This window comes from Leuciscus leuciscus (assembly GCF_965113295.1).
Source record: "Leuciscus leuciscus genome assembly, chromosome: 6".
NCBI classification, from domain to species: Eukaryota; Metazoa; Chordata; class Actinopteri; order Cypriniformes; family Leuciscidae; genus Leuciscus; species Leuciscus leuciscus.
In genome coordinates this window covers 2,420,164-2,441,783 of record NC_138730.1, presented here as the reverse complement: position 1 = coordinate 2,441,783, position 21,620 = coordinate 2,420,164, and the positions used below count along the sequence as shown (strand labels likewise).

Sequence of the window (21,620 nt, the reverse complement as noted above, 5' to 3'; positions counted from 1 at the left end):
GAAATTAACACAACTTTTTTCATTCATGATTCATGGCAGTTAAATTGTTTCTCCTTCTCTTACAAAAGAGGGTGATGTGCCTGTTTGTTGACATTCTGTTTTAATTTGTTAATGTGGAGCTCTTTTGATTTTACATTATTTAGGAATAAATGTAATTTTATTCACCAGATTGGAAGACCCACCTGGATCCAACAAATGGAAACCCAACAATTTCCTTGTACAGAAAGGAAATTCTCTGACTGCATGAGACACGGAAACCTCTTTTAATGTGTATGGACTTGAGATCATGTGCTGTAGAACAGGAGAGGCAACTGATCAACTTCTACAACAAAACAATGTAGACTGGGCCTCCCCTGTTAAATGAGTACAGCCTAGAGAAGATGAAACTGTGAATGCATTAAAATATGCAGCTCATATAGTGTATTTCTGATGTAAAGTCCTGGAACTGTGTTTGTCTTGGGATTTTCCTGGTCCAACAGAACAAGATAGAAGGTGGTTTTATAAATATCTGCTGTCATATGTGGCAATTAAAATGTGTAGTTCACACTTACAAATAATCAGGCTCCGAGCTCTGTATTTTGGCCCAGAATACTTCCCCCTTATCTCTGGTTAGGATAGTAACCAGGCGAGTGAGGAGACGGGGTGGTGGAGGGATGCTGAAAACTGTCGAGGACCATAGGTGAGTCAGCTCTCTCTCTCGCTCTCTCTCTATATATATATACACACACACACACATTAGGGGTGTAACGATACACGTATTCGTATTAAACCATTCGCTACGAGGCTTTCGGTTCGGTCCACATTACATCAAATGGCAAACGTAATGAAAGCGGAACGAAACTGCGCTACTCATTTGTGCTTTATCAGTTTTGACCAATATCAGTGCAGCGCGAGCAGATCTTGATCAAGTGACACTGTTACTACACAGTGCTAAGAGATCCAGTAAAGAAATCATTTGAATTCGCCACAGAAAGTAATAACTTCTCTGCGAGATCTAGTGAGAAGCATTCAAATTTCTCCGTTATTAACTGTAGATCTCTATAATCCTACCCTTGTGAAAAAAAGTGCTCTAAAATGTACTTATGCAGCGGATTTCACCTAGCACCACAAATAAACCACCAACACCAGGCTCTTTGGGGGAGCACGTCTGCAGTCTGCAGTTTATTAAAGACAGGACGGGAATTAATTAACACACTCTCAGTTCTGTTGTCTCGGTCTCGCTCAAATCCAAAGCTGTTCTAAACAACATTTACTAATTAAACTTTTTTTTACAATGTCTCTTTTCATTTGTTTCCTTTCACAACATGCATCACAAATTACATTTGATTTAAAGCAACACTATATAACTTTTCAACCTTCATAATATATTTCCAAGATCCTTGTGATGGTACATCGACTTACAATAGGTTGAATGACACGTCTGCCATAGCCTGACAGGGTCTGTATCGCTTTTACTGGCACTATGTAACTTCGGGGTTCGGGTAGTAACCAGAGCACAAAAAGAACTACAAAATTCGACTGCTTTACGGCATACGTCACTTCCCCCACCACTTCCTCAAATTTGGACGTGAGAGGCCAACCAGCATTTGTTTTCGGCTGTCGTGCGTATGTTTTTGTCATGGGGGTTGTTTACGCCTGGCCACTTCATGCATTTTCTCAGATCGGATAGCTATCCGATCGTGAAAAGTCCAGGTTTAAATGCCCTCCGAAACGCATTTGAGACGGATTTGAATCCGATCCCTCAAACCATTTCAGGAGGAGATCTGAGACGCATTCCAGACGAAACTGGACAAGTGTAAATGCATATGGTTTTTGAAACCACATATGTAAATTGTACTCCTCCCAAAAATGCTAAAAAAAAAAAAAAAAACGTGTGAGAGCGTTGTACAGGCTATATGTTATATCCAGATATGACGACGCGCTGGAACACGCATCACCGCAGATGAGCAACTGCATCAAGCCAACGTGCAAACTATCGCAAATCAAAGTGAAAGTAAGTCGCAGACGCTTAAAACACAATCTTCATCATTAAAAGTAAAGAAACGAAATGATCTTACCAGGGCTGTTACTGCTCTCTCTTATTGCGGTCTTTGATTTAGAAATTTTAGCTGATGATCTATAAAATGCAGCTCATATCTGTTGCTTTGGGTGACGTGCACTCCATTAAATCTGCATATAGCGCGAGAATTGAAGATCGAATTTAAATCCGTTTCGCAAAAATACATTTATGTGACCAGGTGTAAATGGAATCGTTTTGATAAATCAGATAGCTATGCCTCACAAATTAGTTTGCCAGCTGAACTCAGGTGTTGTGAGGTGTATTTATCACGTAGTCCTGAGGGATATCAGACAATGCCGTTTGATGTTGATTCCTGCGATTATCATGAGAACAGCTTTCAATATCTCACATAATTATCATAAATAAGCCTAACGTAGAGGTTGTAAATAGTGTAAACGAGCACAATAATCATGTCTAATTAAAGCTGCAAGCAGCATTTAGCGGGGTTCAAGCATTTAGGGTCTTTAAGCACATAAGGCAGTTTAGTGAGTTGTCTGAGTTTTTGTTTAGGATTTACAGGCTTTTGAGTGTTTTTTGCCATACACATTTTCTAAATGATCCTGTTATGGCTACCCAATGGGTAAAGTTAAAGATTTTTATATAATTAATAATCTAGAGCTTCCAGAGAATTGTACTGCACTGGTATATTTCCGATCGGGCGAAAAACCTAGGACTAGTTCGCAAAAGTAGGTTTTTAACATAATCGCAAGTATTTAATGAACAAATTGATTGACAGCAGTAGTTCTTGAGGCAAAGTTGTTCTGTATGAGGAGATCTATCAAATGATATGCATCACGTGATTACATAGCCGTAAAACCTGTTAGTGTCAACTAGTGGCTGATTTTTCAAAATTCTTACAGACCTCTAGGGCCACGAGTCGAACATGCCCACCTAGTTTCGTTCTGATTGGCCTCCGTTAAGAGCAAACTAACAGCTTTGAATTAAAATGGTGAGGTATCCTGTTGTAAACATCAACCATGCCTGTTGACAGTTCTCTTTTGTGGGAAGGGAATGAAAAGTTCTCAAATCCGCAGCACAGCCTCAGACATAACATTTATATCCATGATCTGCCATTTTCACTATTGTCCTTGCTTGCTTCTTCACAATACCTGCAGATCTTCTGATGATTCGGCTGTGCAGGTCCACATTAACACTGCCTGGCCTAGAACATTGACTGGAAAATCCAAATTTGGGGGGTATAAATATTAATGATCCTGACTCCAACGTCACAGTCGGTGTTATGGTGGGATTCACTCATTTTTCAGCGGTCTTTTGCAAACAGGAGATTTACACATGAAGGAGGAAACAATGGTGTTTGAGGCTCACGGTATGTCAGTTCCATGTCCAGAACTCTTATCATTCATCTATGCCAAGATAAATACAGTTTTCAATTGTATGGCACCTTTAAAATAGATGATTAGTAATATAATGCTTACTTGGAGTCTGAAATGGCTTTAACAAAAGAAGAAAAATAGTCTTAGATTTCTGTTCATTCTAATCATGTACAAATAAAGTAGCACAGTAAGATTACATTTATTTGAATGCATTAGTGAGTGTGTGATTGTGCTGTGTGTGCAGCGTATCAATACCATGACTATAACCATGACAATAACATGATTTGCAATAGTAATAATATCAATAATATATGCACAATACACACAGATTAGACTATCAGGTCTGTGTTTTACAAAAACATTAGTATTGCAGCCAATGTGAGTCTGTGGGATTTATAAACAGACAAAATATGATTTGAAATGTTATTTTAATGATTTTATTAAGTTTAAACAATATTTCAAATGGAAAAAAAAAAGAAAAATAATATTTTAGTGAGCAGAATGAACCAATGAGTGTTCTTCTTCTGGTGGTTAAAATGTAAATGAAAACAATAATACTTAAACAATAATACTTAATACACTAACCATGCTTGAACACATGCACACACATTTTGTTGTAGATGTAGATATTTAAAATAAAAGATAGGTAACAAAATGATAATTGCAAATCTCCTCTGTATAACACCATTTTCAGATTTCAAATTAATCACTGAGAGGCAGAAATGTTCAAACTGAGAGCTCAGTAAAAATGAAGTGATAAACTTTGACAAAACATGACTGTGTTATAATAGGTGATTTTCATGCAAGTAATTTTATATAGTCCAAAAACTAATGCAAAAGCACAGATGAAAATATTTGATTAAGTAGAATGTCCTGCAGAGGGCAGTAGAAGACCACTAATTGACTCACTTTCATTTGAAAGACTTTTTTATCCACCAGTAAAACAAAGCAGTTTCTCCATGTTCTTTCCATTAAGCATGCTTACACACACAGACACACACACAAACACAAACACATCCATCCACACACACACACACACACAAAGACAAATATGTTTTCAATGTTTTTATGATGTGATATTGTGAAAATATCTTCATCTCCTCATCTTGAACAACTTTGCCTCAAGAATCACTAATGTCAATCAAACCGTTCATAATCATAATAAAAAAATAAAATATATACAAATATCATAATAAAACAAAAAAGATCGTAATAAAAAAGATTGCTTCTTAAAGCATTTGTTTATTTCCCAATACTGAAAGCGAATTAAAAGATCATGCGTAATCCTGCTGCTCCCTCTAGTGGACAACAGTGGTATTATAGCTTTTTTTACAGTTGAAGTGTTTGAATGAATGAATGGGAATTAGTTTTTTTACTTATATCTCAGGAACCAAAAGGCGAAAAATTCTGAAACTCAGAGCATAGATAGTGCTTGAGGAGCCCTGTTGAATGAGACCATCAAGGTGGTGTTTTTGGGCGATTGGGGCTGGGAGTTATGACTGTTATAAGGCATATCTGTTCGGGCTATTATCTCTGGAATGCCCAGGGCAAATAACACCACATTTGAATCGAAGCTAGCCAAGGACGCGCCCTTTCCAACGAGCTCTCACACAAGGTTCGGGGTGGTTTGGGTCGGGAGTTGCGGTCGTTCAAAGTCGGGGGTCCGCGGGCTTGCGATGCGCGGGGGGGCGCGCTCCCGAGGCCCGCGACGACACGTTTCGATCAAGAGCCCCGAGAGGTCCTCACCATCAAAATTTGAGCGCGCAACGACTTTCCGTTTTCGAGTTATGAATGAATTTGTATTTGGGGGCGTGGCTTAAATGCCGTTATACTTTCGTTTCATTTCATTCATTTACTTTCGTCCATTTCCATATCTCAGTGTAACACAATTGTCAATAGTAATACTCAATAGATGAGTTTTGACAAAATGTGATTGTAAATGTTAAAATAATGATTTTATAAAGTCTAAATATGAATTTTATAACAATATTAGGGAGTAGTATGATGAAATGACAGCAGGGGGCAGTAAAATACCACTTATTGGCTTAATATGTCATTATATTCATATAAAATCACCTTTTGAAGAAGTTAAACTTTTTTTCTGATAATTATTGATCTAGAGAGTTCAGAGAATTGTGCTGCACTGGTTTTGAACATTATGATATGAACATTATATGATAGAAGACACCATTTACAGCAAATACAGGCAATTTACCATAGGAAATATATGGTTTTAAAGCGTTTTAACAGTTATAGCGCCAACTATGGTCCGCTCTCCATAAAATTTTCCATGCTTCTTAAGCAGGTTATGACACATGTGCTCATCAATTTTCGTGAAGTTCTGAGTTTTCGTTTAGGATTTATAGGCTTTTGAGTGCATTTTACCACGCCCATTTTCTAAATGACCCTGTTAGCCATGCGAAAAATGCAAAAGTTCAACTTTTTTTTGATAATTATTGACCTAGAGAGTCCATAGAATTGTCCTAGACTGGTTTGGTTCCGATCGGGCGAAAAACCTAGGACTAGTTCGCAAAAGTAGGTTTTTAACATAATTACGAATATTTAATGAACGGTTTGATTGACAGCAATGGTTCTTGAGGCAAAGTTGTTCAACAAGAGGAGATCTATCAAATGATATGCAAATTGTGTGGATGTGTGCAACACCACGTGATTACAGAGCCATAAAACTCGTTAGCGCCAACTAGTGGCCGATTTCTTTCAAAATTCTTACAGACCTCCAGGGCCATGAGTTGAACATGCCCATCGAGTTTTGTTCCGATCGGCCTCCGTTAACCTTGTCTAATAGGTGCTCAAACTTCATTGGCCGATGGCGGCCATGTTTTTTGAGATACACCAATGTCCTCATAGACATACATGGCACCTTGGACCAAGACACTGCATACCAATTTTCAAGTCAATCGGACTAACGGTCAGGTGGTTATAGCCTGTTTTATGTTTTTTTCATATTATAGCGCCACCATGTGGCCAATCACCGCAATGTTTTTACTGTGACCTCAGATTGACCTCTTACACAAGTGAACCGAGTTTGGTGAATATACCTCATTTACTTCTGGAGTTATAGCCGTTTTAGTAAAATAGGCTCCTCCCACAACATACATTTTGGCGCCCCTTAGCGACCTTGAATCGAAATTTCAACTTTTTTTCGATAATTATTGATATTCAGACTCCAGAGAACATTTCTGCACTGGTTTGGTTCCGATCGGGCGAAAAACCACAGACTAGTTCGCAAAAGTAGGTTTTTGACAAAATTCAAAATGGCGGAAAATCTATCATGGCGGAAATGAAATCGGAGATATACGTTTTGTTCGTCAGCCGTCCAGCTTTCCAATGATATAAGACACTTGAGTCTACGACTTACGGTCTAGGAGTTATGAGCTGTTTCGCGCTTTTGGTCGCTATAGCGCCACCTATGGGCCAATCGGGTTCATAATCTCTGAACCTCTCCTCGATTTTTGTACTACCATCTGGCAAAGTTTCAATGCTCTAGCCCTTACGGTTTGGGCTGCACGATGCGTTTTACGGCAGAAGAAAAATAATAATAATTAAAGCTGCAAGCAGCATTTATCGGGGTTCAAGCAGTTAAGGCCTTTAAGGCCTTTAAGCACAAAAGCATCAAAAGTTATTAGTTTTATTTAGCAAGCATGTAACCACTGACATAATAGATGAAAAAGACAATTTACAGCCAATACAGGCAATGTACCATAGGAAATATATGGTTTTAAAGCTTTTTAACCCTTTCGCACGTACGATCACACCGGTGTGATCAGTCTAGGCTGGTCCCTGGAGCGTACGATCACACCGGTGTGATTAGAACGGTCAGTGCATGACGTGATCAACTGCTAAATTCAAATGTGCTTTCGCGCGTTGGCTGGCGCTGAGCCAGAGACAGGCGCGCTCAGAGCTGTCATATATCACAACTTTTCAGTGTTTTCAACCACATAATGTTTATTTTAGGTTCCAGACATATAAGTACTAAAAAAACAATACATTAGAGTTCGTAAAATACACACTGATGTCAAAGGAAGAGGCAATAATAATCCTTTCCATTATAATTAGTTTTATTCATATCAGATACACATTGTGTAAGTAACTTTAAAGTTTACTCTATTCTTCTCCCAGTTGACCTGCCACTTACTTGTATGTATTTCGGGAGAAGTGGATGAATTAACGTGTTGTAAATCCAACAGATCCGATTCTCTGAACTGCGCGTCTGCGGCACAAACTAAGATGGCGGCGCCCATCGCGAATACAGCTGAACTAACGCGATCGTTATAAATGTGTTTAAACAACAAAACACTTCCACTTGCATATATTTGACAACCGGAATATCAGATATTTCATGCCATATCTAAAAAATTTGTGAACATTTTGAATAAAAAAGGAAAAATGACATATAAGCAGATCATCATTCATTCAGCTCTGTTGTTGCTGCGGTGTGTCACGTGACAAGCAATGACGCGTCACCACGGAAACCATAAAGTGACACATTCTAAATAACGGTCGCCTTGAAAAACTCACGCTGGGGGGTCAGCCAGAATATTTTAAACTTACGTGTGAAAGGGTTAACAGTTATAGCGACACCTATGGTCCGATCTCCATAAAATTGTTTACTGTGACCTCAAATTGAACCCATACACATGTGTACTGAGTTTGGTGAAGATATCTCATTTACTTCTTGAGTTATAGCCATTTTAGTAAAATAGGCTCCTCCCACAACAATTTACCACATTCTAGTATTATTTACTATGATTCTAGCATGATTTGCCATATTCTAGCAGGATTTACCATGATATACTACATTCTAGTATGATTTACCATACATTCTAGTATGATTTACCATTGTTTACTGTGATTCTAGCATGGTTCACCATAGTTTATCATGATTTATCATAGTTTACCATGATTTACCCTGTTCTAGCAACGTTTACCATTATTTACCATGTTCTAGCATGATGTACCATGATATACCATGTTCTAGAATGATGTACCAGGATTATAGTATGATTTACCTTGATACACCACATTCTAGTATTATTTACTATGATTTACCATGTTTTTAGCGTGATTTACCATGATTTACCACATTGTTAGCAATTATGTGAAGTTAGGTTTCTGAATAAATTCTGAATAATCTGATTAATAGTTTACAAAGACTTTGTGAAGTGTTTATAGACCATTCAAATATATTTTCATAATGACATATCCCAATAGCATTGAAAAAACAACATTTGTGTGTGTGTGTGTGTGTGTGTGTGTGATCTGTCTGAAAATGTTCATGCATGTTTAGAGTGATATTTCACATGTTCTGACTTGTTTTTAAGAAGGTCTGAGCATCTTAAAAGATATAAGCTTTCGGGGACACTTGGTCAAGGCCACGTATTGAAGTGACCCTATTATAGTCATCCAAATGAAGTAGTTCAACTTTTTCTGATAATTATTGATCTAGAGAGTCCAGAGAATTGTACTGCACTAGTTTTGAACATTATGATATGAAAATTATTTGATCATAGATGAAACAGACCATTTGCAGCCAATACAGGCAATTTACCATAGGAAATATATGGTTTTAAAGCTTTTTAACAATTATAGCGCCAACTATGGTCCGATCTCCATAAAATTTGGCATGCTTGTTAAAGATGTTATGGCACATATTCCCACCAATTTTTGTGAAGTTCTGAGTTTTCATTTATGATTTATAGGCTTTTTAGTGCATTTTGCCACGCCCCTTTTCTTTATGACCCTATTATAGCCATGCGCAAAATGCAAAAGTTCAACTTTTTTTTGATAATTATTGATCTAGAGAGTCCATAGAATTGTCCTAGACTGGTCTGGTTCCGATCGGGCGAAAAACCTAGGACTAGTTCGCAAAAGTAGGTTTTTAACATATTCGCGAATAATTAATGAACGGTTTGATTGACAGCAATGGTTCTTGAGGCAAAGTTGTTCAGCATGAGCAGATCTATTAAATGATATGCATTTTGTGACAATAAGTGTAACACCACGTGATTACAGAGCCATAAAACTCGTTAGCGCCAACTAGTGGCCGATTTCTTTCAAAATTCTTACAGACCTCTAGGGCCATGAGTCGAACATGCCCACCGAGTTTCGTTCCGATCGGCCTCCGTTAACCTTGTCTAATAGGTGCTCAAACTTCATTGGCCGATGGCGGCCATGTTTTTTGAGATACACCAATGTCCTCATAGACATACATGGGGCCTTGGACCAAGACACTGCATGCCAATTTTCAAGTCAATCGGACTAACGGTCAGGTGGTTATAGCCTGTTTTATGTTTTTTTCATGTTATAGCGCCACCATGTGGCCAATCGCCACGATTTTTTTACTGTGACCTCAGATTGACCTCTTACATATACGTACCGAGTTTGGTGAAGATACCTCATTCATTTCTGGAGTTATAGCTGTTTTAGTACAATAGGCTCCTCCCACAACATACATTTTGGCGCCCCTTAGCGACCGTGAATCGAAATTTCGACTTTTTTTCGATAATTATTGATATTCAGACTCCAGAGAACATTTCTGCACTGGTTTGGTTCCGATCGGACGAAAAACCTAGGACTAGTTCGCAAAAGTAGGTTTATAACAAAATTCAAAATGGCGGAAAAATTTGCATACCGGAAATGAAATCGGAGATATACGTTTTGTTCTTCAAGTGTCCAGCTTTCCAATGATATAAGACACTTGAGTCTACGACATACGGTCTAGGAGTTATGAACAGTTTCGCGCTTTTGGTTGCTATAGCGCCACCTATGGGCCAATCGGGGTCATACTCTCTGAACCTCTCCTCGATTTTTGTACTACCATCTGGCAAAGTTTCAAGGTTCCAGCTCTTACGGTTTGGGCTGCACGATGCGTTTTAGCGGAGAAGAAAAATAATAATAAAAATCAGTACAATTACAATAGGGTTTCAGCACTTCGTGCTTGAACCCCTAAAAATCAGGACAATTACAATAGGGTTTCAGCACTTCGTGCTTGAACCCCTAATGACATCATAACGGCCAATGTTATGAAATAATGCGACGTACATTTAACTTAATTTGTCATGGGCTATGTTCCATTCAGCTTAAACACTCCCAAGAAACTCCAGGACACAGTTGAATCATTTCCATGAAGTTTACTGGGAATTTTGTGAAACTGCAATACAGTACAATGAGATGTCAATATTATTAATCAAACCCAGATACACAGTAACAGTGTAAATAGCACAGCTTAGCTAACATAGCAATGTAGCCTATATGATAAACGCGATCGAGCTAGTCAAAAAAATAACCAGCAGCAATAAACAAAGCTAACTTAGCCTTCTCAATAATCTTACAAAATTAAAATAAGCAGTAATCTAATGTTAAACAATGATAAATACTCACAGACGTTGCCTTAGCAAAAAGGGAGAAGGAAAAGCGATCGACACAGAAACTGACGACTGATAGAGCTCACGCATTACTGTAGCTGATTACCGTATGACGATATCATTTCCTGTTTCCCTACGTGCACGGGTACTGCGTTACTATGGTTACAAATATAATCGAACCACACCGAACTACTGAAATAAAGTAGAAACGCATTTCAAGCGGCATGACACTCCCCGCTTGGGATCTTTAAAGAGCCCACATTAATTAACAGAATCAGTCTTTGGAGAGAGAAGCAGAACCACTTCTGTAATGGGCCGAGAAAAGGTCTTTCTGGTTCCATCCTTGACGACTTCAACTTGAACCTTCCGAACCAATCCATCTTCTCCTGGAAGGGTTTTTGTGATGATGCCCGTAGGCCATTGATTTCTCTTCGCCTGATTGTCTTTCAAGAGAACTATGTCTCCTTCTATAAGGTTCGGCCTTTTTCCTTGCCACTTGTGCCGAAGCTGCAATGTTTTGAGGTATTCATGTTTCCACCTGTTCCAAAACATGTCTGCTAGGCCCTGAACCCGCTTCCACTCCTCTCTGACGAGATGCGCTTCCTCAAAGCTTCCTGACGGAGGAGGTGGTGCAGAGCCAGTCTTAAGAGTCAGAAGCATTGCTGGCGTGAGGATGACAGGCGATTCCGGATCCGATGATACTGGGATGAGCGGTCTAGCATTCATGATTGCAGCTACCTCGGCCATAAGTGTGGTCAGAACTTCATGTGTAAGGTGAGACCTCCTCTGCTCAAGCAGCATGCAGTCCAAAATACGGCGGGCAATGCCAATCATGCGTTCCCACGAGCCACCCATATGAGACGCGTGGGGCGGGTTGAATACCCAGGTGCAGCTCTGGGTGTCCAGGTACTCTTTCACACTGTTGAAGCCTGGATTAGTCTTGTCCATCTCCAGCTCACGAGAGGCGCCGACGAAGTTAGTTCCGCAGTCAGAGCGAATCTGCTTTGCAGGGCCCCTGACTGCAAAGAACCTCCTCAAGGCGTTGATAAAGCTGCTGGTACTCATTGCTTCAATTACCTCGATGTGAACTGCCCTTGAGCACATGCACGAGAACATCACAGCCCATCGTTTAGAGTTGGAGACTCCTCCTCTTGTGCGGCGTGAAACAACGTCCCATGGTCCAAAGACGTCGACACCTACGTAGGTGAAAGGAGGTGCTACTTGTAGCCGTTCTGCTGGTAGAGCTGCCATCTGCTGATGTTCGGTCTTCCCCCTCAGCCTTCTACAAGTGACACATCTGTGAAGCAGACTGCTGATGCAGCGTTTAGTGCCTACCAGCCAGAACCCTGCCGCTCGAATGGCACCTTCGGTCAGATGTCTTCCTTGGTGTTTCACTGCTTCATGATAGTGAGACACAAGCAGGGTTGCGAGATGATGTCGGCCAGGAATGATGATGGGGTGAGCCTCGTCCATCCTCAGATCTGACTGTCCAATCCGACCTCCCACTCTAAGAAGTTGATCTTGGTCCATGATGGGGTGCAATTTCCACAGGCTGCTGGAAGATGGGATGTTGGATCCTGAGTTGATACACTTGAGTTCCTCTGTATAGCACTCATTCTGGACACTCTTCACAATGCACACTTTAGCCCTTAGCAACTCTTCCTCTGTAGAGCGACAGATGTGCCAGCCCTGACATTCATTCTGGGTGGAGTGGGCAAAGGAACGAGCCACGTGGATGAGGTGTGCTATGGCTGTAAGGAGAATGCTGAACTTGGAGAAGCGTTCAAAGCGTTGTGGGTGTACCACATCTCTGGTCACATGTGTGAGACTTGTCACCACCTGGGGACGCACTTCAGAGTCAGTGTCAGGGTCAATAAGGTTATAAGTCTCTTGAAGCTCAGGTGAATGCGAAGGCGCATCATGGAGAAAGGCTGGTCCTTTGAGCCAAGTTGTGCTGCTAAGCAAAGCTGGTGTCACAGTTCTTGACCCAATGTCAGCTGGGTTGAGGTGCGTTGGGACGTACTTCCACTGGCCGGAACAAGGTGATTGATGGATTCGTTGGACCCTGTTGTGTACATAGACATAGAATCTCCTTGATTGGTTCTGGATGTACCCCAATACAACCTTGCTATCCGTGTAGTAGGTGATGTTGTCGAATGTTGTGTCCATCTCTGTGACTACCATCTCGGCGATCTCGATGGCGAGTACAGCCGCACAGAGCTCAAGTCTCGGGATAGTCAAACCAGGCTGGGGGGCCAACTTCGCTTTCCCGAAGACAAAGCCAATCTCAGTCTGTTCTTGGTGGCTTGTCACCTTGATGTAGGCTACGGCTGCTATTGCCTTGATTGATGCGTCTGCAAAGACACAGAGTTCTCTTCTTAGCGCGCCCGCGGTGGAGAAGGACGTGTAAGGGCGTGGTATCTGGAGCCCCTCTAGGTCTTGGAGTGACTGTTTCCATCTAGTCCACTCAATCTCCATGTCTTTGGGAAGAGGTGAGTCCCAGTCCTTTGATTGCGTGGTGAGTTCCCTGAGTATCAGTCTTCCATGAACCGTGATGGGTGCAAGGAACCCTAGAGGATCGTAGAGGCTGTTCACGGTTGAGAGTACCCCTCTGCGAGTGAATGGCTTCTGATCATCTTTGATTTGAAACATGAAGGTGTCTGTGCACATGTTCCAAAACAATCCGAGGCTACGTTGGATGGGCAGATCATCAACAAAAAGATCTAGGCTGTTGATGTCCTTGGCGCGATCTTCGGATGGAAATGCTTCGATGACTGCTGGTCGATTTGAAGCAATTTTGTGCAGCCTGAGGTTAGAAGCTGCAAGCATTTTCTGTGCACGCCCGAGGACGCTGATGGCCTCTTCCTCGGTGCCGAAGGACTTTAAAGCGTCGTCAACATAGAATTCGCGGTCAATGAATCTTCTTGCATCACTGCCATAGTCAGCTTCTGCTTCCTTAGCTGCCCGTCGCATACCATACACTGCGACGGCAGGCGAGGGACTGTTCCCAAAAAGGTGAACCCGCATTCTGTAGTCCACGATGTCGGAGGTAGGGTCGTTATTCCTATACCACAGGAAGCGGAGAAAATCACGGTGTTCCTCCTTAACGACAAAGCAGTGGAACATGTGCTCGATGTCAGCGGTGATCGCCACCTGTTCCTTCCTGAACCTCATAAGAACACCTAGCAAGCTATTATTAAGGTCGGGGCCAGTGAGCAAGATGTCGTTGAGCGACACTCCTTCACATGACGCGCTGCTGTCGAAGACCACACGGATCTTATCTGGCTTCCTAGGATGGTACACACCGAACAGGGGCAGGTACCAGCACTCTTGTCCAGGCTGCACTGGCGGGGCAACTTCTGCGTGTGCCTTCTTAAACATCTTCTCCATAAACTCTAGGAAATCGGCTTTCATCAGTGGTCGTTTTTCCAATGAGCGCCGGAGTGAGACAAGACGGTCGAAAGCCTGTTTCCTGTTGTTAGGCAGCCGCTGTCTTGGTGACCGGAAGGGTAAAGGAGCAACCCAACTTTTGGAGCTGTCCTGATAGCACTCAGCTTCCATTATCTTCAGAAACTCTAGATCCTCCATGGATGGACCGAGTCTGTGGTCGTTGGGAGTACGAGCGAAGACAGTCTGCCCCAAGCAGTCTCCACTGAGCATCATTAAGCCACGGGTGGAGGTAGGTGCTGGATGATGCTGAGGTTTAAACACTTGACCAAATACCTCTTTCACTCTGATCTGGTTGTTGCATGGCTGAAGATAACTCGTACGACCGTTCTCTAAGATGGCTGTTTTGTAACTCCGCACTTCAAGTGGTCTGTGGGCACCTCCAAGACACACATCACCGACGACAACCCATCCTAGGTCAAGCCTTTGAGCAAACGGTGCATCTCCTGGGCCACTTATCTGCTCTCGGACCTTGTGTGCCTGTAAGATGTCTCTGCCCAGTAAAAGGAGTATTTTGGCGTTCGGATCCAGTGGTGGAATCTTATTGGCGATGTGCTTCAGGTGGGCATGATGGTAGGCTGCTTCCGGCGTAGGAATCTCGGAGCGAACGTTAGGGATTTGGTTGCACTCGAGGAGTGTAGGCAGAGGAATGCTTAATTTCTTGTCCACCGACTCCACAGTGTAACCACTGGCTCTCCTCCCCGCTGTCTCTGAACGCCCCGCACAGGTCTTGAGTGTATATGAGTAGGAACTTCCGGAGATTTTAAAAACCTCAAAAAACTCTGACCGCGCCAGGGAGCGATTGCTTTGCTCGTCCAGTATGGCATACATTCTCTTGGACTCCTCCCTGCATCCGTTTGGGAACACACTGACAAGGCAGATCTTGGCACATGCTCTGGAACTCAATCCTTCACCGCATACCTGAGTGCACGTCGACTTGACCTCCTGGATGTCTGCTCTGTCCTCCTCCCCGCCATCCTCTGAAGTGGAAGGGGACGACTTAGATTTCCAGGTAGGTGGGCAGGGGTGGAGCGCTGTCACATGAGCAGTGCTCTCACACTCTGTACATTTTAACTCAGCAGTGCAGTTTTTTGCAAGATGCTCTGTGGAGGAGCAACAGCGAAAGCAGATGTAATGCTCTTTCAAAAGCTGTTTGCGATCATTTATGCTCTTCTCACGGAAGCCTCTGCATTTCCTCAGAGGGTGGGGCTTTTTATGCAGAGGGCAATGTTTATTTGGATCAATGCGTTCCGTACTTTCTCTACACTCAGCTTTAGCAGTTCCTGAGACCTGCGTCTTGTGAACATAAACCGATGTCTTTGTAGGCCTCTCCCATTTACTCTTTCTCTCTGCAGGAGCTTGCGAGAAGAGGTTAAAGCTTGGGTCTGTGCGAGCCCTTGCTTCTGCTGCGATGAAGTTTACAAACACGGAGAAAGGTGGGAAGCTAACTAAATGTTCCTGTTTGTATCTTGTACCAAAGTAAAGCCACTTTTCTTGCATGTTGTATGGCAGTTTCTCAATGATAGGCTTAATTCCTCTGGAGGTATCCAAGTATGACAAGCCTGCAAGGTAGCCGTCTTCCTTGGCGGCTTGTAGCTCTGACAACAGGTCGGCTAGATCCCTGAGTCTCTGTGGATCCTTTGTTGTGACCTTTGGAAAGTTTTCTAGTTTGTTGAACAGAGCCTGCTCGACGGCCTCTGGCGAGCCATATATTTCGTCGAGGCGCCCCCATGCCATGTGCAGTCCAGTTGCTGGATCCTTAATGTTGACTGTTTTTATCCTTCTTACTTGTTCTGCTGACTCTTTTCCCAGATACTTGGTGAGGAGGTCGAGTTCTCCTGCAGCAGACAAGTCTAGATCGGCGATAGCGTTCAGGAACGATGTTTTCCAGGCCCAATAGTTCATTGGCTGGTCATCATATGTGGTGATGCCTGAAGTCACCAGGCGGCTGCGAGCTAGGTATTTGATGAGGTCTCCAGTGGACGTAGAATGGTCATAGCTACCTCCATAAGGCGTCCTGTGAACAGGCGGGTGCGCAGGAGATGAGGAATCCTGTTTGATGTTCTGTTGCGGACGATTCCCACCAAGCTGAGGAGCTGGAGAGGTGTTGAGGGGCTGATTGAAGCTTTGTTGTGGCGGTGCCCCACTGGTCTGAGGAACTTGGTGTGGCATAATGTCAGCGGAAGCAGCAGCTTGGGTTTGACTTGCATTGAGTGGGTGGGGTGATGAAGGGATAACATTGATTGGTTGGTGGTGTGGAGGATAAAGCGTTGGCGAAGCATAGTCACTCCCTCTTCTGACAGATAGACCCCTGCTGCATAGGCTGGCTTGTGTCGACACATAGGCGGCGACGCGCTGGTCTTTGACCGATTGGGGGACTGGGCTGTTAGCCTTACTGTTTACTTCAAAGCCCATATCTTGTAAACCAGCCACGAGAGCATTTGCCTCTGCTATGGCAGCATCCTTTTCTTTTTCTTCATTTAAAGCATCAAGATTAGCTTGAACTCTTGCCTGCTCCACTTTAAGTTGAATTTCTTTTAGCGCATGTGCCGCTCTAGCTTGCGCTGCTTCAGCCTTTGCCTTTGCCATGGCGACGGCCATGCTAATTTTCGAGCTGGACGATGTACCAGATGAGCGACTGCTTCTTGAGCGCACAGTCTCAGACTGGTTATCTCCATTTCCTTTTTTACTGTTGCTACGTTGTGACATTGTGACTCACCGCGTTTTCAATATCAGGGGAAGAAGCTAGTTTGAAGCTGACAGGGCGCTGTAGTGTTAGCCGCTTATCACTTGATATTGAGTTGCTCCGTAGGATGGCAATCCTTATGTCCTTCGTTAGCTGTGTTGCCGTCTTTTCACTGTCATGGGCTATGTTCCATTCAGCTTAAACACTCCCAAGAAACTCCAGGACACAGTTGAATCATTTCCATGAAGTTTACTGGGAATTTTGTGAAACTGCAATACAGTACAATGAGATGTCAATATTATTAATCAAACCCAGATACACAGTAACAGTGTAAATAGCACAGCTTAGCTAACATAGCAATGTAGCCTATATGATAAACGCGATCGAGCTAGTCAAAAAAATAACCAGCAGCAATAAACAAAGCTAACTTAGCCTTCTCAATAATCTTACAAAATTAAAATAAGCAGTAATCTAATGTTAAACAATGATAAATACTCACAGACGTTGCCTTAGCAAAAAGGGAGAAGGAAAAGCGATCGACACAGAAACTGACGACTGATAGAGCTCACGCATTACTGTAGCTGATTACCGTATGACGATATCATTTCCTGTTTCCCTACGTGCACGGGTACTGCGTTACTATGGTTACAAATATAATCGAACCACACCGAACTACTGAAATAAAGTAGAAACGCATTTCAAGCGGCATGACATAATTGATGTTATCTGCCATTTTGTAATGTTTACATTCCAATAAAAACAACACAAATTTAATTATACAGTAGGCCTAGACTATAGACTATTTACTTGTGATTTAGCTGCAATCATGTAAAAACGTTATAATATATTTACGACAGTGCAAGTATTCCACAGCGACTCTAGGGGTCGCTGTTTGACAAAAACACAATTTCTACTTAGTGTGGCTTTAATAATTTATAATACATTATATGTTAATAATTTTAGCAATAATAGGGATCACAAAAATGTGCATGTGCAGTACTGCCCTGATGAAGCAGTTTATTCTGCAAAGTGTGTGTAAACTTTTGACTGCTACTGCGTCACCCCAAAGTGATGAATTACCTTAGTCATCAGGGCCACATCATAGTAGAATGCTGGGAAAGGTTCCTTCACATTTTCCTCAAACACCAGGATTCCTTTGACCACATCTTCACTGACACTGGGCTTTAAAAAAATAAAATTTGTATTCCTACTTTATAGGGAATTAAACATAACTTTATCTATTACAGAAATATAGATAAATAACCCAAGACCCTTGCAAATTGAGAAAGTTAATCTTCAATTGTTCTCATTTTGCCTTGTAAGTTTCAGCTTACTGTACACATCTTTCATGAAGAATGTTCTTTTATTTACCACGGTTGACACAGCAATGCTGCTGCCCTTTTCCTTTGGTTTGTTACTTATGTACAGGTGGGAATTTATTACTTGCAAATGGAAAAGATTCAAAGCATTTAAACACTTTTGGGATAGTTAGTGATTTGATAGCAGTGTTTTAGCTTGATGAGTGTGTGCTGTCTGTCAGGTTTCTGTCACCTTTGGTCTAGTGTGTTTCTTGGTTTTGTGACAGAGCCCTGACACTCCCGTTTTCTACTGTCTTTGTCTGTGTCTTGTTGTGTTCTGTTCTGCACGTGGTCCGTGTTTGCCATGTTGTGTTTCTGTCTTGTGAAGCGACGCACGCAGCTAGTGTTTCTCACTGGCTGTGTGCGTTCATGTTATCTTGTTCTGTGTGAACACTTGGCTTATGAGTATCCCTCATAGCTGAACAGGGAACTTCAGTGTGTCTGTCAAAACAGGAAACTCGAGTGGGACCATCTGAATAGGCAGATCAGACTCGAGGAGAACAGGAATCAGGGTGAAAAATGGGAACAAAATGAAGGTGACAGTCCCAATGGGAGTTTGGCTGCCAGTATAGTGGGCATGGGTCTGGCCAGCCTTCAGGTAGGGAATAAGGGTCATGGTGAAACAGTTCCAGGGCTTAAGAGCGGGCTCAAGATAGGCTTCTGGGCAGACAGTGGGCTCTGGGATGGTCTCTGGGCAAGCAACAGGTTCTGGGACAGTCTCTGGGCAAGCAGTGGGCTGTGGGACAGTCTCCGGGCAAGCAGCAACCTCCAGGCAGACAGCAGGCTCTGGGAAGGTCTCAGGAGTACAGACAGGACAGGAGACTAGCTGAGAGATGTGTGCTGCCCAGGCACGCAGGGCAATCATGACATAAAAGGTAAGGTTCGCCCTCTGGGCCATGGCAGGATTGACAGGGGAAACGGATGGCTCAGGAATAGTCTCTGGGCAGGTAGCGGACTCCAGGGCAGCCTCTGGGCTGGGAGCTGATGATGTGTGAGTGGCCCAGACACACACAAGGGCAGTGACATAGAGAGAAAGGGCAACCTCTTCAGACATGACAGGGAATTCAGGAACCGATAGGCTTGATGTTATAGAGGAAGCCTTCCTTCTATTTCTCCATCTACGTTGGCAGGGCAATGGCATGGAGATAGCTGCTTCTAGGGGAACAGCAACATTCACGGCTGTCTCTTGGAAAGCAGCAGCATAAATTAAGCATCTGTTATTTAACAGAGCTCAAATAGGCAGGAGACGGGAAGAGGAAAGTGCCCATTGTCCGCTGAGTCCTCTTGTGGCCAGATCGCTATGTTATGTGTTTAGGTAATGGTTGAAGTGAGGACTCAAGGATGCAGAATATTTTATTAATATAAAAGTAAAACACAAACAGAAACTACCCCGTGGGGGAAAACACTACAGGCGAGAGTTGACTAGGCAGGAAACATACACGACAGGCATCATCAGACAGGCAGGGTAACAACAGCATGTAACAATGTGCGAGAACAATCTGGCACAGGACAGCAAGGGGAATAAATAGGACAGCAAACAAGGCAGGTTACCAGCCCACTCAAGTTCCCACTCAGGCTGCCGCCCCGAGTCAAGCATCCTGACCCCCCTGGCCTTCAGCCAGGTATCCAGACCTGCCTGATCCTCCTTGGTTTTTTGCCAGGACTTCTGACCTGCCTGAGCCTCCCTGGCTTCACCCACCTTCCCCTCTATGGTCCCTTCTAAAGACTTGATTATTTTTTTATATTTTTTTTTTTGTGTTGACTTGGCTCCCCATCCTCCCTGCTCTTGTCTGTTTTGTTCTCCTGTCTTGTGTTGTGCGCTGTCCCTTTTTAGAGGGAATAGTGTCTGGGTTCTGTCACCTTGGTCTACTGTGTTTCTTGGTTTTGTGACAGAGCCCTGACACTCCCGTATTCTCCTGTCTTTGTCTGTGTTTTGTAGCGTTCTGTTCTGCACGCGGTGCGTTTCCATGGCCACGTGCTCTACTGTTGTGTTTCTGTCTTGTGAAGCGTCACATGCAGCTAGTGTTTCTCACTGGCTGTGTGCGTTCATGTTATCTTGTTCTGTGTGAACACTTGGCTTATGAGAATCCCTCATAGCTGTGTGTTCGTGTCTCGTTCTGTGTTAGCTCATGGCTAGCGATTGGTTATTGCTGGTCATGTGCTTGTGTGTGATTCATGTTTGATGTGAGCACATGGCTTGTCTCATTATGCTTCCCTGTGCCATGTCCCTGTCCCTGTGCCATGTGTCTTGTCTATTGTCTGACCCTGCCCATATTGTTATCTGATGTCCTCTGCCAGATCATTGTTGCACACTGTTGCATGCTGTTGTTACCCTGCCTGTCTGATGATTCCTGTCGTGTATGTTTCCTGCCTAGTCAAGTCTAGCCTGTAGTGTTTTCCCCCACGTGGTAGTTTTTATTTTATTTTTGTACTTTTATATTAAAGCCCATATTCCTCTGCATCCTTAAGTCCTCACTTCAACCATTACCTCAACCCATAACAGCAGTCTGTACAACAATTAATGTCAAATCTTGTGACATCACCTCATCAATACGGGTCTGTGATTCCACACAGCTTGCACTGTATCTCCAATGACAAATATGAACTGATCCTGCAAAATAAATATATAACTCTAGATAAGCACAAAAATATTACATATTAGAAATACAAATAGAAACTGAACAATTCACTCTTCAAATGCAAATATATATATATGTTACGCTATTAAGAGCGAAGTGAACAGTGTTTGTGCTGCTTTGTTGCGTTTATGCTCCTGCTGTTCCTTCTGTTTCCCCTAGAGGCCACGTTACGTCCCGCTGGCTGCTGATTGTGGGTTGGGCAACCTCTATAAAGACGCCCTGTTTGACGTCCGGTCTCTCTCTCGCTCTCAATTCCCATCCACTCCTGTCGTAGCGTAGCTCCGTGGTGTCTCGCTGGCACGGCTCGTTATGTTCCTTTTTGAGGTTTTTGTGCTGATTTAATGATTTTGATTCACGAGCACGTTCCCGGTATGGGATTGATTTTTGTTGTTTTTAGTTTAGAATTTATATTAAGAGCTGGTGGTATTTTGGTGATGGGTTTTCATGTTGTTTAGTTTAGGGTTAGTTTAGTGTAGCAGTTAGAGGAACCGGAAGACTCACAACAAAACTTGTCTTTTGTTTTTGGTCGGAGGCAGGCAAGTTTTACTTTCCCTGTAGATATATGTGGTCAGGGTTTTTCTTTCTGTCTGTTTTCTTTTGTTACTTTATTACCACCTTGCTCTGTTTATGTCAAATCATTATATTTCATTAAATTTAAGGGTAACACTTTATTTTGATAGTCCGTTTGTTGAGACTATACTAGTTATTAGTA

General features: G+C 42.7%; 2 protein-coding genes and 1 long non-coding RNA gene across 3 annotated transcripts in view; 1 reads left to right on the top strand and 2 right to left on the bottom strand.

Moving 5' to 3' along the window:
* Window positions 1-1,321, top strand: part of LOC309501982 (uncharacterized protein) — a 39,518-nt gene extending 38,197 nt beyond the window's left edge. Inside the window, exon 4 of the mRNA XM_082174288.1 lies at window positions 169-1,321. The gene's annotated coding sequence lies outside the window, so the exon portion shown is untranslated. The remainder of the gene's footprint in view (window positions 1-168) is intronic.
* Window positions 1,322-10,529: 9,208 nt separating this feature from the next.
* On the bottom strand, window positions 10,530-11,971 carry LOC309501286. Its single transcript, XR_014206848.1, has 2 exons — window positions 10,795-11,971; window positions 10,530-10,564 (listed from the first exon to the last, which is right to left on the bottom strand). It is a non-coding gene; the product is annotated as an uncharacterized lncRNA (long non-coding RNA).
* Window positions 11,972-11,974: 3 nt separating this feature from the next.
* LOC309500476 (uncharacterized protein) lies at window positions 11,975-17,619 on the bottom strand (the record flags this gene model as incomplete). Its single annotated transcript, XM_082172088.1, has 3 exons — window positions 17,411-17,619; window positions 12,027-17,180; window positions 11,975-11,995 (listed from the first exon to the last, which is right to left on the bottom strand). Exons 2-3 carry the CDS (start codon window positions 16,932-16,934, stop codon window positions 11,975-11,977), a joined length of 4,929 nt encoding a protein of 1,642 aa, XP_082028214.1. The 5' UTR covers window positions 16,935-17,180; window positions 17,411-17,619.
* Between the last annotated feature and the right edge of the window lie 4,001 nt (window positions 17,620-21,620).